This window comes from Olea europaea, chromosome 3 (genome assembly GCF_002742605.1).
Source record: "Olea europaea var. sylvestris chromosome 3, O_europaea_v1, whole genome shotgun sequence".
Taxonomy (NCBI): Eukaryota; Viridiplantae; Streptophyta; class Magnoliopsida; order Lamiales; family Oleaceae; genus Olea; species Olea europaea.
In genome coordinates, this window is record NC_036239.1 from 19,311,619 (window position 1) to 19,323,751 (window position 12,133).

General features: G+C 34.9%; 2 protein-coding genes across 2 annotated transcripts; both read right to left on the reverse strand.

Moving 5' to 3' along the window:
- Positions 1-1,537: 1,537 nt before the first annotated feature.
- LOC111388814 (abscisate beta-glucosyltransferase-like) lies at positions 1,538-3,273 on the reverse strand. Its single transcript, XM_023013627.1, has one exon. It carries the CDS (start codon positions 3,115-3,117, stop codon positions 1,714-1,716), a length of 1,404 nt encoding a protein of 467 aa, XP_022869395.1. The 5' UTR covers positions 3,118-3,273; the 3' UTR covers positions 1,538-1,713.
- Positions 3,274-5,086: 1,813 nt separating this feature from the next.
- On the reverse strand, positions 5,087-11,927 carry LOC111388822. The gene is made up of 4 exons (XM_023013635.1): positions 11,611-11,927; positions 10,893-11,016; positions 6,264-6,370; positions 5,087-5,644 (listed from the first exon to the last, which is right to left on the reverse strand). The coding sequence occupies exons 1-3, from the start codon at positions 11,826-11,828 to the stop codon at positions 6,287-6,289; spliced, it is 426 nt and encodes a 141-aa protein (XP_022869403.1). The 5' UTR covers positions 11,829-11,927; the 3' UTR covers positions 5,087-5,644; positions 6,264-6,286.
- Positions 11,928-12,133: the final 206 nt, after the last annotated feature.

Below are 12,133 nucleotides of genomic sequence, written 5' to 3' on the forward strand. Positions count from 1 at the left end.
TGATTACCCCCCAAGTTAGGCGTACCACTACCATTGTTCGATTTGGCACTGCAGTACCCCCTTGGTTTGAAGTAGAGGGACCAGAAAGTAATTCTACCCCTTGATTCGGATTTAGGACTGAGGGATTATGTCCCATAATTGTCCTAGTTTGAAAGTGATTTGCAATAGGTATAACATGTTGACATATTTGGCCTACTAACTTATTCATTGTTTCGTTCAACGTGTTTAGTTGTTTGGCCATGTTGTCATAGTGTACATTCCCATTTTGAGTAAATCTTTCCATATTATGAATACTTCGAAGATTTACCTGTTCAACGACGTCTTGTGTGAGTTCTCCAAGTAATGCACGCATGGTTCGAGGACTCAACTCCGTCATTGGTTCGTAACGACCGTTACTGCTCTGATTCTGTCCATCTGTTCGTGGAGAGGCATGCTGCTCCTCATATCGCTCGATCACAGACTGGATTTCTCCCTGACTTGCTGCTTCCTTATCGGATCTCTGAGGCATATTGTTTCACCTTTTGTACTTTCAACACCAAACACTACTGTCCCACTAGGCGTGCCAAATTGTTTCGCGCGGGTTAGTCGCTAACAATTAAAAAGGATCAGACGATTGTGTAAAGGACAAACCTCTTGAGACAAAGTCCCAAAAATGGGTGTTCTTTTATTGACGATAACTTTACAATTGGAAATTAAAAACAACGTGCCTCCAAGGGGCGCAAGTACACGAGTTACTGAAAGAAAAGTGTTTAAGTCTAAGCTAAGGAAATTAAAATTACATGTTCTCTGTTTGAGAGTTTTTGATTCGATCCTTTGCTTCTATGTCTTTTCTCCCTTTTATACTTTATGGACGATCTCTTTGTGATCAACCGCCCTAAAAACTGCTTGATCATCCTATAACTGCCCACTTTCCTCGTAATGACCAACTTGTCATGAAAACTGCCTTTTTTTTAACTGCTGCCATTACTCTTCATCGTTCAACCGCTTTCGATTGAATTCCTTGAATCGTGGAACGTGATAAGGGTTGCTTTAATAACTGCACTTCTTGATAACCACGACCCTTTATGTTTGTTAAGACCTTGGGCGACTTGAAAGTTTGGGCGAAAATAGAGTAACAGCTCTGGACGACTGTATGGCACTCCATTCACTCAGATTCTGGGCGACTTGCAAACTTGGGCGATGGCGTTACTGCGTTCTTGGGCCTCCCTATTTGGGCCTTCATCTTGATTTGTTTGATTGGGCTTCGTTCTTTGGGCTATCTGATTTTGGGGTCCTCCAATTGGGCTTCACTCCTTGGACCGTTCGATTTGGACTGAATTTTTATGTGTCAACAATCTTAACGAACAAATGGTCATAAATATCATGGGACATGGTTCGTGGACGTCCTAGCGTTGGGTGCATTGGTGCAACGGTGGACCTGTGAAATGGACACGGAAATTCTCGTCTAATTTGAAAGAAATGTGATTCATGTCTAAAAGCATATTTTCAATCGATTCAATTTTTCCCGTCTTGGATTTAGTCTTTTGAGTATGCAAAATTAATTAAATGATATGTTCAAATTATAAATTTCAAAGATAGATAGACCAAGTCTATAGCCAATACATTTGAGAAATCAAGCAAAAAGCAAAAAAAAAATAAAAAAAAAAAATACAACGGACTTGAGAGTTGGGACTCTCGAATATTATCAACTCCCATAATTATTGATGTCATTAATTAATTATTGATGTCATTAATTAAAGCATCAACATCATTAAATGAAGAGCCACCAACTTCAACCGCTCTCTTAGCCTCCTCCGCCAACACTTTGGCTCGCCGCATCATCTCAACCGTCTCAACGCCGCCACCCATTAACCTCACAACCGCCGCCTTCACCTTGTCCTTCCCCACCACTATCTTTCTCTCCATATTCCAGGACGCCCACTCCTCACTTCCCACCCGAATTCCAATCTTCAACACCTCGGTCACCAACTTCTCGTTGTAAAACTGCTCTGCCGACAGCGGCCATGTGATCATAGGCAAACCAGCACAAACACCCTCCAAAGTCGAATTCCATCCACAATGAGTCATAAATCCACCAATAGACTCATGTTCCAAGATCAACAATTGCGGTGCCCATCCTTTGATTATCAAACCCATTTTGGAATCCAAAATTCTCTCTTCGAATCCATCTGGAAAACAATTCTCTTTGTCCTTATCATCCAAAATTTTTCCAACCACCCAAATAAAAGGGTGCCCTGCTGATTCAAGACCACAAGCAATCTCATAAAGCTGTGTAGGGCTTAATCGAGCTAAACTGCCAAAACTTACGTACAAAACTGAATTAGGTTTCTTTGAATCAAGCCAGTTCAAGCAACTATTCTCGTCAATGGTGGCCTTTTGGCCTCTTGCCGCCTTGTCTTCAAGATTACGGTTACATAGTGACACGGGTCCGACGAGCCAAGTCTTCTTACCAATTACATTTCTGTAATAATCAACATAGGCTGGTTCTAAAGCATAGAAACTATTAACAACCTGTCCGAAACTGTTCTGTTCAGCTCTCATGGACTTCCCCGGAAACTCAGTTCCAGTTCGGACGAAGATCGGGAGCTGAGACCTTGTCAGTTCAATCTTATCCGGGAGGCCCGGCACGACAAAAAGCTCCATATCCGATGCCACCTCTTTATGTGGCGAGAATCGTTTAATATTCTCATCACAACACCGAGCAAAACAGCAATTACCATTGAAGATGATTCTAGGAATTCCAATTACATCAATTACGTCCGCCACCCAGCGGTGGAAGGTGTCAGTTACAACACAGTCGGGGCGGCGATGGATTAGGAGTTGCTTGAAAGGTTCTTGGAGAATTGAGGTATCGGTCATTGGCGGAGCTGACATGTCGACGTTTTGGAGGGTGGCATCGGCAGGCAGTTCGAGGGCATGGAAGTTGATGTCAAGGCCAGTTTGTTGATCTCTGTCTATGGATTTTTGGAAGACAGTGATGTCGTTTGGGATGGTGATTACGGTGGCTTTGACGCCGTGGGATGCGAAGAGCCTAGCGAGATCAATCATTGGGATCAAATGGCCTCCCCCAACAAATGGGAAGAAAAATATTTCAACCTTGCGGCCTTCCACTTCCATAGATGCTTTGGTGGCAGCAGTGGCGGTAGAGGGCGGTCGGAGCTGGTGGAGAGGGAGATGGAAGAACTTCTTATAATGCAATTGAGAACGATTGTACAGATCAACTGCAAGTTGGGAAAAGAATATAATGCAATTTGTAACCTTATCGTGAGTTAGTCAACGGATAAAATATCTCATTGAAGTGTGAACTTTATTACAAGTTTGAAATCCTTGTCCGTTTTGACTCAACTTTTCATGCCCGACCACGAGACATACGTCACTGCTGACGAAAGAGATTTTAGAGAGAAGTGGTAATTAGGCATGCTCATTAATAATTATAAACAATAAATCAAGGCTTATTCTAACTAAATCAATTTAAAATTAGAGATTTCCTGGAGTTTGTTCCAATTCTCCGTGTAATTATTGTACACATCTACACAGAGATTCTACATGATAAAGAAAAGGGAAATTCCTGTCTATTTGGAAAATTTGGCTTTTTTCATCCATAAATTGGAGGAAAGGCGCTAAAGTATGGATCATCACGTTGAGTGCAAAGCATTTTCCAGACCTTGGACAATGACTTAATTTTAGCATAATTAGTAAAGTAGAAAAAAGTTGCTTTCCCTTGTCTCTTTCCTTTGTTGACTCAACCTCTGCATTCGGGGAAGTTGAACACAAAAGTTTTGAGTGTCCTAACTCATAAGAACTAAAATTCGTATGCTTTGATTTTAACACTTGTGTCAAACACACAAGGAAGAAAACATTTTCTCACATTTCTTACTCAAAATATGAAATCGATTTCATAGGCCATGTTGACTAGATTGATCTTTCATCTTCAAATCATGAGTTTCTTTACTTTATAAATCCCCTCACGAGAGTCAATTTTGCTCTCTCATCTTTGAAAGGGCAACTAATAGAAAGAAAATCTCCATCTTTTTAAGCCAATTCCATTAATTTAATCAAGGCTTATTATGATCAAGCTCATTGGGTTAAGATCTTGCTTGGAAAAGGCTTGGATAGGGTCAATTCATTCGGTGCTTCAAGGTCGTCTTCGACTCGTAGAAAAAGGAAGCCAAATTTTTGAATTGCAATGAAATCTTGTAAGAAATTTGTCAGCTACTGAAAGCATGTAGTAACACACACTACAAAAAAATGCAGCTTCAGAGATGGAATTATTTGTCGCTAAAGCCCCAAAATTCGTTGGTAATAACTTTTAGAGGCAAAATCCATTAGTCAGTAAATGTCGCCAGTAAATAGCCCACCGGTAAATGTAGTGATAGATTATATATTTCCGTTGATAATAGCGACGAAAAAATATGTTGCTATTCACCAACAAAATTTTGTCTTAGCTAATTGGTGACGGAAATTTCATCACTGCTTCGTTTTTTTATTAACAATGGTTTAATTACTTGTTTCTAAAATAGCTACGAATCTTCAGTTCTTGTTTTCGTCACTAATTACCGACGTATTTTCCTACGGAACCAGTTGTTCCTAAATAGCTATGAATCTTTTGTTGTTGTTTTCGTCGCTAACTAATGATGTATTTCCTACAGAAATAATTGTTTTTTAAATAGTTACAAATCTTTCGTTTTTATATTCCTTTCCTACCAAACTAATTGTTCCTAAATAGCTACGAATCTTCCATTGTTATTTCCATCGAAAATTTGGATTACAATTTTTTTTTGAAAAAATCCCATTAATTATTATATTAATATATTTCTATTGTGAATTAAAACTATTTAAAAAGTAAAAATATATATAATAAAATCATAAATAAACAAATACAAAATACAAATATTTTCATTCCATTACTTCAAGGTTCAAAGTTAGACAAAATTAGATTGATTTTGCATCCAGCTCAAGTAAATACTAAAGCCCCGTTTGGTAGCCATTTTTTTCAAAATGTATTTTTCTTTCTCTTCTTTCAATCGCACATTCTTTATTAAAATAATATTACACGTAAATCAAAATTTTTTCTTTATTTCTCAACCATACATTTCATATCAATTTACTATTCTAAAATGCATTTTTAAATAAAAATGCCTATCAAACACCCCCTAAAATTATACACTTGATCAATTAGCAAAAGAAAGTTCTATGCACATTCAATGGTAAATTTTCATAAACAAAATAAACATTGCTATGCCCAACCATTGAAGATCATTGTGCTCAAATGTCTAATCTCGTGATCCATTCCTTTTTCCCAACATTCAAAGTATGGTTTGTTCAAATTCAATGTGCTTTTTCTCGCCTTCCATCTTCCTTTTTTGAAGTAATTCATCATTTGCCCTTGTAAGTTGATCTATCTTCTCAAAAGCAGATCGAAGTTCCTCTTGTGAAGTGATGAAATCAACTTGATCATCATATGGAACATTAGGTGAACCAGAGGAGGAGACATCTTTGGCAAAGGTTTTCATTTAATACCAAGCCCATACAAGTGACCACCTTTACAAGGATGTTGAGTTGCTTCACACCATGCTTCAATGTCAATTTTAGGTTGTGACACATTTGAACCATATTTTTCATGAATAGCAGTGTCATATTTTTCCTGTAAAACAAGAAGCACCTCAACTTTATAAAAGGAAAAAGGTGTGAATTATTGTATTGTTGCTCAGCTTATTCTCAGTACCACAGTAGCTAATGCTGTTGTCCTTCCCAATGGCCAGAATACAGACAAGTTAAAACCATAAAAATTGAAGGGTCATTCAAGTCAAAACCAAAAAAACATGTTTTGTGCATCACCAATCAGTTCTACATGCTAATTTACATCAAATTTCAATGCCAAGGAATCAAAATGGATTAAAAAATGCTATCAACAAATAAACCAATTTTCTTTAGACCTGAAATCATAATGGATTAAAAGTCATTTTGTGCTACCACAATATATAACTTCACTTAGCTGGAACACAATATAAAGTTTTCTATTACACATATACTATACCCTAAGAAAACCAACAATGTATAGAAACATGATAGAACGAATGAAGTGGTGACATTATTACTCCTAAGAAGATTCCAAGTAACTTAATGTACATGAGCAAATAATGAGTCCATCAAACTCCAAGAAGGTAATCATTCAACCACCATTTAGTGTCTAGGACTAACTAGTTAATAACATGAAATTTAGAGTATAGAATCTAATCAAAATTTAATTTATTTCTACTTACCCACACAATTCGTGACTTATTGTCTACGAAGTCTCCTTCTCCTTTGTTTCGATGGTGTACACGTTCGAATAATTGTGAAGTAGTAGTGGTTTTCCTAATTTCTCATGCTGAAAACAATCAATAAATGCATACTTTAGTTTAAAGTATTCTTGATTAGGAATAAATCAAATAGCACATCATGTTTAATTTATACACATTCCTGAAATCAAAATGCCAAGTGAATGAAGACTTGCATCAACATACTGAATACAAAGACAGACATACATTTTTTTTTTCAACTTAATTTCAGATACAACATGTTGAATATAAACACAAAACATGATGACTTTTCCCAGATTAATTGCAGCCAGAACAATCTGAAAATAAAGATAGAACATGCTGATTTTTCCCAAATGAAATTCAACTAGAGTATGCTGATTTTTCCCACATCTAACATAAAATGGATAGAGAAAACTCGAATGAAATTTTGGTATAAAATGAACATAATATATAGAATAAGATGCTCATATGCAACATGTCAATCATCTATGAAATTTCATCATGCAAGTTACGCATTACCAGCCTCAGCTTGTGGGCAGCAATTGTTATGGAACTAGCAGTGTGCTTAGTGATGGTTCCTGACTTTATAGTCAGCCGGTCATCATGGCCAAGTTTAGACTTCTTCCATCCTTCATTGTTCCACTTGGTCTCAATTATATCATTACAATGCTCTACACTTAACCATGGTGGTCCATATCCCTTCCAATCAATTATTATCTCAGACTTACTATTTTCCTTAGCCTTTTTTCGAGCCAAACAAAATATATCTCGCAGTCGATCAGTTGAGGCAGTATTCCATGCTTCCTTCACCTCATTATCTTTATTTTTTGGCCATGAATATTGTTGCTAATGTAGGTACCAACCTTTTAGTACTTAATGTTGAAAAATACGGATAATGGGTCGCCCATGTGGGATGACCCGACCCGCAGGATTTTATAAGGGTTGGAGGGAGTGGTTTGAATTTAGAATTCAAACCCATAACTCTCAAGTAACCACTTGAAACTTCCATATAGAAGTTATGAAAAAGAAGGGTAAATGCAAGACATGAGAAAAATGGTGAAAAAAATTCGTATGAAAATTCACCTCAAAATTGGAAAGTCCCTAGAATCACATTTTGTTATGAAATCTCACGAGAAATGGCACTTAGATTATGGACAATAATCCCCTTCCATTGTAATTGGGATTTGGATCATTAGAGTATAAGAAAATACAAATTTTGTAGATTTGAAAGCAAGGTGATTCAATCACACAAAAATCTTGAAATTCATCATTTCAAGTAAGTTTGTTGACCCGAAATTCATATCAAAGTATGCTACGATTTTCCTACATTGGTATTAGAGCCATAAGGTTGAATTCCTTGTTGTAATTCATGCTTAATTATGCCATTACATGATAGAATTGGGTTATGAATCTTGTATGCAAAGTTTTGAAACCTTATGTGGTATTTAATAGCATCATTTGATAATTTACTGTCATTTGTTCGTTCATCTTCAAAACAGTAAAATTAGTATGGTTAGAAAGGTCTTCTCATAAGCTTTTGAACCATATAAAGAACTCAAATTTTGGATTTAAAACGAAGAAGTTATGAGTTTTTGAAATTTGGATGATAATCCGAATTTTAAACGTGAAATTTGGTAAAACCGTGAAATTCATCACGTGATAAATTTTTATACATTAAGTTTCATGCTATCTATTTGGTATGGTTGGATAGATCTTCTCGAGACCTTTCTAACGATATAAAGATCATTAATTTTGGACGTGAGATGAGAAAGTTATGCCTTCCCAAAATTTAGATGAAAATCTTTTTTTTTTTAGTGAAAATTTGTAAAATCAGAAACTTTATCAGATGATAACTTCTTCCACATTGTGTTTCATGATGCCCATTTGATATGGTTGGATGGATCTTCTCGGGACCTTTCCAACAATATAAAGAACATAAATTTTGGCCTTGAAATGAAGAAGTTATGGCCTCTCGAAATATTGATAAATAATCTGAAAATTATGTTTGTTTTTTTTTAAAGATGAACAATACTTTTTTCCCATTTTCTAGTCTCGATCCGATTTGTTTGGGTCCAGAACACAATCTTAAAAGCTGATATTATGAAATCTGACTACACAGATGAACTCAGAACGTTAAAATTAATTAGAGGGACGAATTAATGAATTTTTTCATTGAATAAGCGCCGCGGATTGACATGTAGTGGGTGTTCAATGTCCCTTTTTTTATTTAAAAAAAGGGTTAAAAGTTGGAATGTCAAATAAAATTACAGTTTGACTTTTTCAAATGAATTTTAGAAAATTGAAAATTGGTCCCTCAAATATTCTTGATTTTTATGTGCAATTAAAATTAATTTTAGATAATCAAAAAAAAAAATTTGGACTCGATTCAATTCTAAAATTTTTATAAAAATCGAGAATATTTGTTAAGCAGTATTTGCCTAGTGGGAGTTATTTTTTTTGAAGTGTTTCATTTTTAAATGAAAAATACTCTGAAAGTATTTAAAATACCGCATTATATATACGTTCATGAGTTATGTGGGTCTTAATTAGGTTATGTAATCCATTGTGACTTGTTTTCAATTTTTTGTGCTTAATCAAACATGGTTAGATTTGTGCACATTTATAGCATCCTTAGAAAGAATGCTAGAAAACCAAAGGTTATGAAACTTGTTGAAATGTTTCATGCTTATCGATATAAATGAATGGATCTAGAACATGACCTATTATGGAACACGTAAATATTTTAGGATATAAGTTTTTGATGACAAGCAGAATATAATAATTCTAATGTCACTTCCCAATTATTAGGACTGTGTTGCGATCAAGATTTAGATGGGATTGAGAATTTGTAAAATAAAACTTAAACGCTGTTAGTTTTATTTTTGAATTATAATTGAAGTTATCTTCTGAAAGAATTAATTTGTTATATCATAATGAATGTCATGATTGGATAAATGTGCATATTTATGTTTTTATTGCATATTATGAAATTATCTAATTGAATACATCATGTATTGTTATAAATGCTAAGGTCGGTAGAATTAGTGAAATTCTTACTTAGAACTATTGATTGTCAGTTGAGTGATAGTTAGGTGATTGGAAGATTTAGAGAAAATCTCACTAAGAACTATTTGATTCATCAACTGAGTGGAGTTCTAAAGTTGGAAGAATTAATGTGATTCTCACTTAGAACCCATGGAATTTTGCATTATTAAATTAAGTTTTTTATAGTGAAACGATAGGATTGCAAACAATGATTGGAAACATAGTGAACTTTCGACTCTGTGCCTAACGTTGAACTATCGTAGATGTTAATTTGCGTTAATGCAAACTTAAATAGGTACATAAATGAGCATTGATTAAGAATAACATGTCTTTAAAAATCTGATAGATCATGGCATCAAAATCTATAGAATTTAACCTTAATAAATGTGATAAACTAAATACGATAACATTTGACATGATAAGATTTTAAATGTACTAAAAGGACATGATGCTTTAGAGAGCATCAACCATGTAATAGAAGACATTATGTAGGTCATACTACTCTAGAGAATAAAGATCAGAATCGAACTTAGTCAAGTACGGGAAAATGTGAATTTTAGTACTCGAGCATTTAAATTGTTAAGTTATGTTATAAATGATCTTTTTTCTCAAATGTGACTTAGTTGGTGGTTAGCATAGTGTTAACATTTTCATTGGTCACATTAATTTTAGATGAGTAGTAAGTTCAAATTAATTTCTTCTTAATATATGGAATTTTGAAAGTTATTGTGACTTACAAATTGAAATGTCAATTTTTTTCTATTGATACTACCCGCTATATGAGTTAAAAGATGTGCGACTTGATGTTGCTAAGTTTCGAGGACATGCTTGTGTAGCAATGTTCTAGTTTGCATAAGATTTTGAATCTTAAGTATTGAATGAGTTAGAACAAATGCGGGATAGATGTGAGAGACTGGTAAAGGGATCAAGACAAACTATCAGATAGTAAGCGAATGAAAGTGATTTTGGTAGAGGATCAATGTTATAAAAGCTCAAGTGCTTCAACTATACGATTTGAATCTCTTAGCTCAAAAGTGATTAAACTAAAAGATATTGCACTTGAATATATTTCTCTTAGTGTTGTTTACGTGTCAACATTGTACATATTGGATCTTATCTTGTGCGGATAGTGGATTCAAAGGTTAGTAACCACTTTAAACTTCCATATGGAAGTTTTGGAAAAGAGGCGGAAAATGTAAGACATGAGAAAAATGGTGAAAAAAATTCGTATGGAAATTTACCTCAAAATTGGAAAGTCACTAGAATCACATTTTTGGCATGAAATCTCACGAGAAATGGCACTTAGATTGTGAACAATAATTCCCTTCCATTGTGATCGGGATTTAGATCATTGGAGTACAAGAAAATACTAATTTTGGAGATTTGAAAGCAAGGTGATTCAATCACACAAAGATCTTGAAATTCATCATTTCAAGTAAGTTTGTTGACCCAAAATTCATATCAAAGTATGGTACGATTTACCTACACTTAAAACAATGAAAATTTATAAGGACAATAAGTATATTTAGAAGAAACTTATATTACCTGAAATCTTTCCCACAAGAAGTTTTTTGTGTCAACCGGCACCAAACTAGATGTAGGATAATATCCTTCCAAGTGAGCCTTCAAATTGGCACTTACAGCACATGAAGCTAAGATCGTTATGAATCTGCAATTATAAAAGCTCAAGATGGCCACGACTTAAAAAAAAAAAAAAAAATCGAGCTTAGATAGTTATGAAACGGTCGCATCTCTTTAGAGATAGTGTCCACTAAAGATCAATGAATACTAGAACAAGTTGTTATGAAATAAGATTATTCTCCATAGAAAAGGGTATTTTGTGTAGTAAAAGATTGCAGAATATAACATATATTTAATAACAAACAGAAATTTACATATGCAAGGGAAAAATTTTGACAAGTAAACTCAATACAAGAACGATAACCAAGTAAACCCATGAAATTACCGGCCATCTAAACCACAACACAATGCTACTTAAAAATTGCAAATGCAGACATAAATGCCGAAATAATACACAAAATTTTTGGACCCTAAAAAGAACAATAAAAATCATAACATGGAACAAAATAAAAAACATTTATCAAAAAATATGCCCTGTTCCATTAACAAACGGATGGACATGATAAGCCAACAAACAGCCAAAGTATACTTCCTATCTCCCACAGTAATTCAGTACATTTGAAATCATTGATACCATTTTGCATTCAAACTGAAATCCCCTAAAAAAAGTTCAGATAATTACCTATTGCCTTCCACAGTTAAAAGAATTCTTCCAGATTCATCTGCGCAAACATTAGTGCCGTGATTAGGACCCCTTTTCCTACAGTCAAGTCCATCATTTTCATTTGCAGAAAGAGACCCATCTGTATCCTCAAATCCATTCTCAATCCAGTAATTATCCTCCTCATCTTGTACTCTGGGGACCCTAGGCATGGAACTCCGTCTTACTCTAGTAGTCATCCTCAGTTGAAGTTAACATCGATATGAGTTTTGAGAAGGATCAAATGGTTGAAAAATCGTGAGAATGTTGTAAACTTTGCATATGTTGGGCAGGAATGAAGGGGGAATGCGATAAATGGGAGGAAAGTGAGGGAAGAATGGGATATATGTGGGGTGAAACAAGGGAACAAAAAGTTGAACTTGCCAGTAAAAATTGGAGGGATTGCCTTTGGCCCCGTTTGGGAGGGAGTTTGAGAATTGATTTTTTGACCGTTAGAAGAAAAGTGTGGTCTACCTATGAGAGAAGAAGTAAAAAATTACGGCTG

Excerpts from the sequence above, each read along its gene's own strand:
- LOC111388814 (XM_023013627.1), bottom strand. The coding sequence starts at position 3,117 with ATGGAAGTGGAAGGCCGCAAGGTTGAAATATTTTTCTTCCCATTTGTT.
- LOC111388822 (XM_023013635.1), bottom strand. The coding sequence starts at position 11,828 with ATGACTACTAGAGTAAGACGGAGTTCCATGCCTAGGGTCCCCAGAGTA. Across the intron at positions 11,017-11,610 it reads TTAACTGTGGAAGGCAATAG|ATTCATAACGATCTTAGCTT; the intron begins GTAATTATCTGA and ends TTATAATTGCAG. Across the intron at positions 6,371-10,892 it reads TCTTGTGGGAAAGATTTCAG|CATGAGAAATTAGGAAAACC; the intron begins GTAATATAAGTT and ends GATTGTTTTCAG.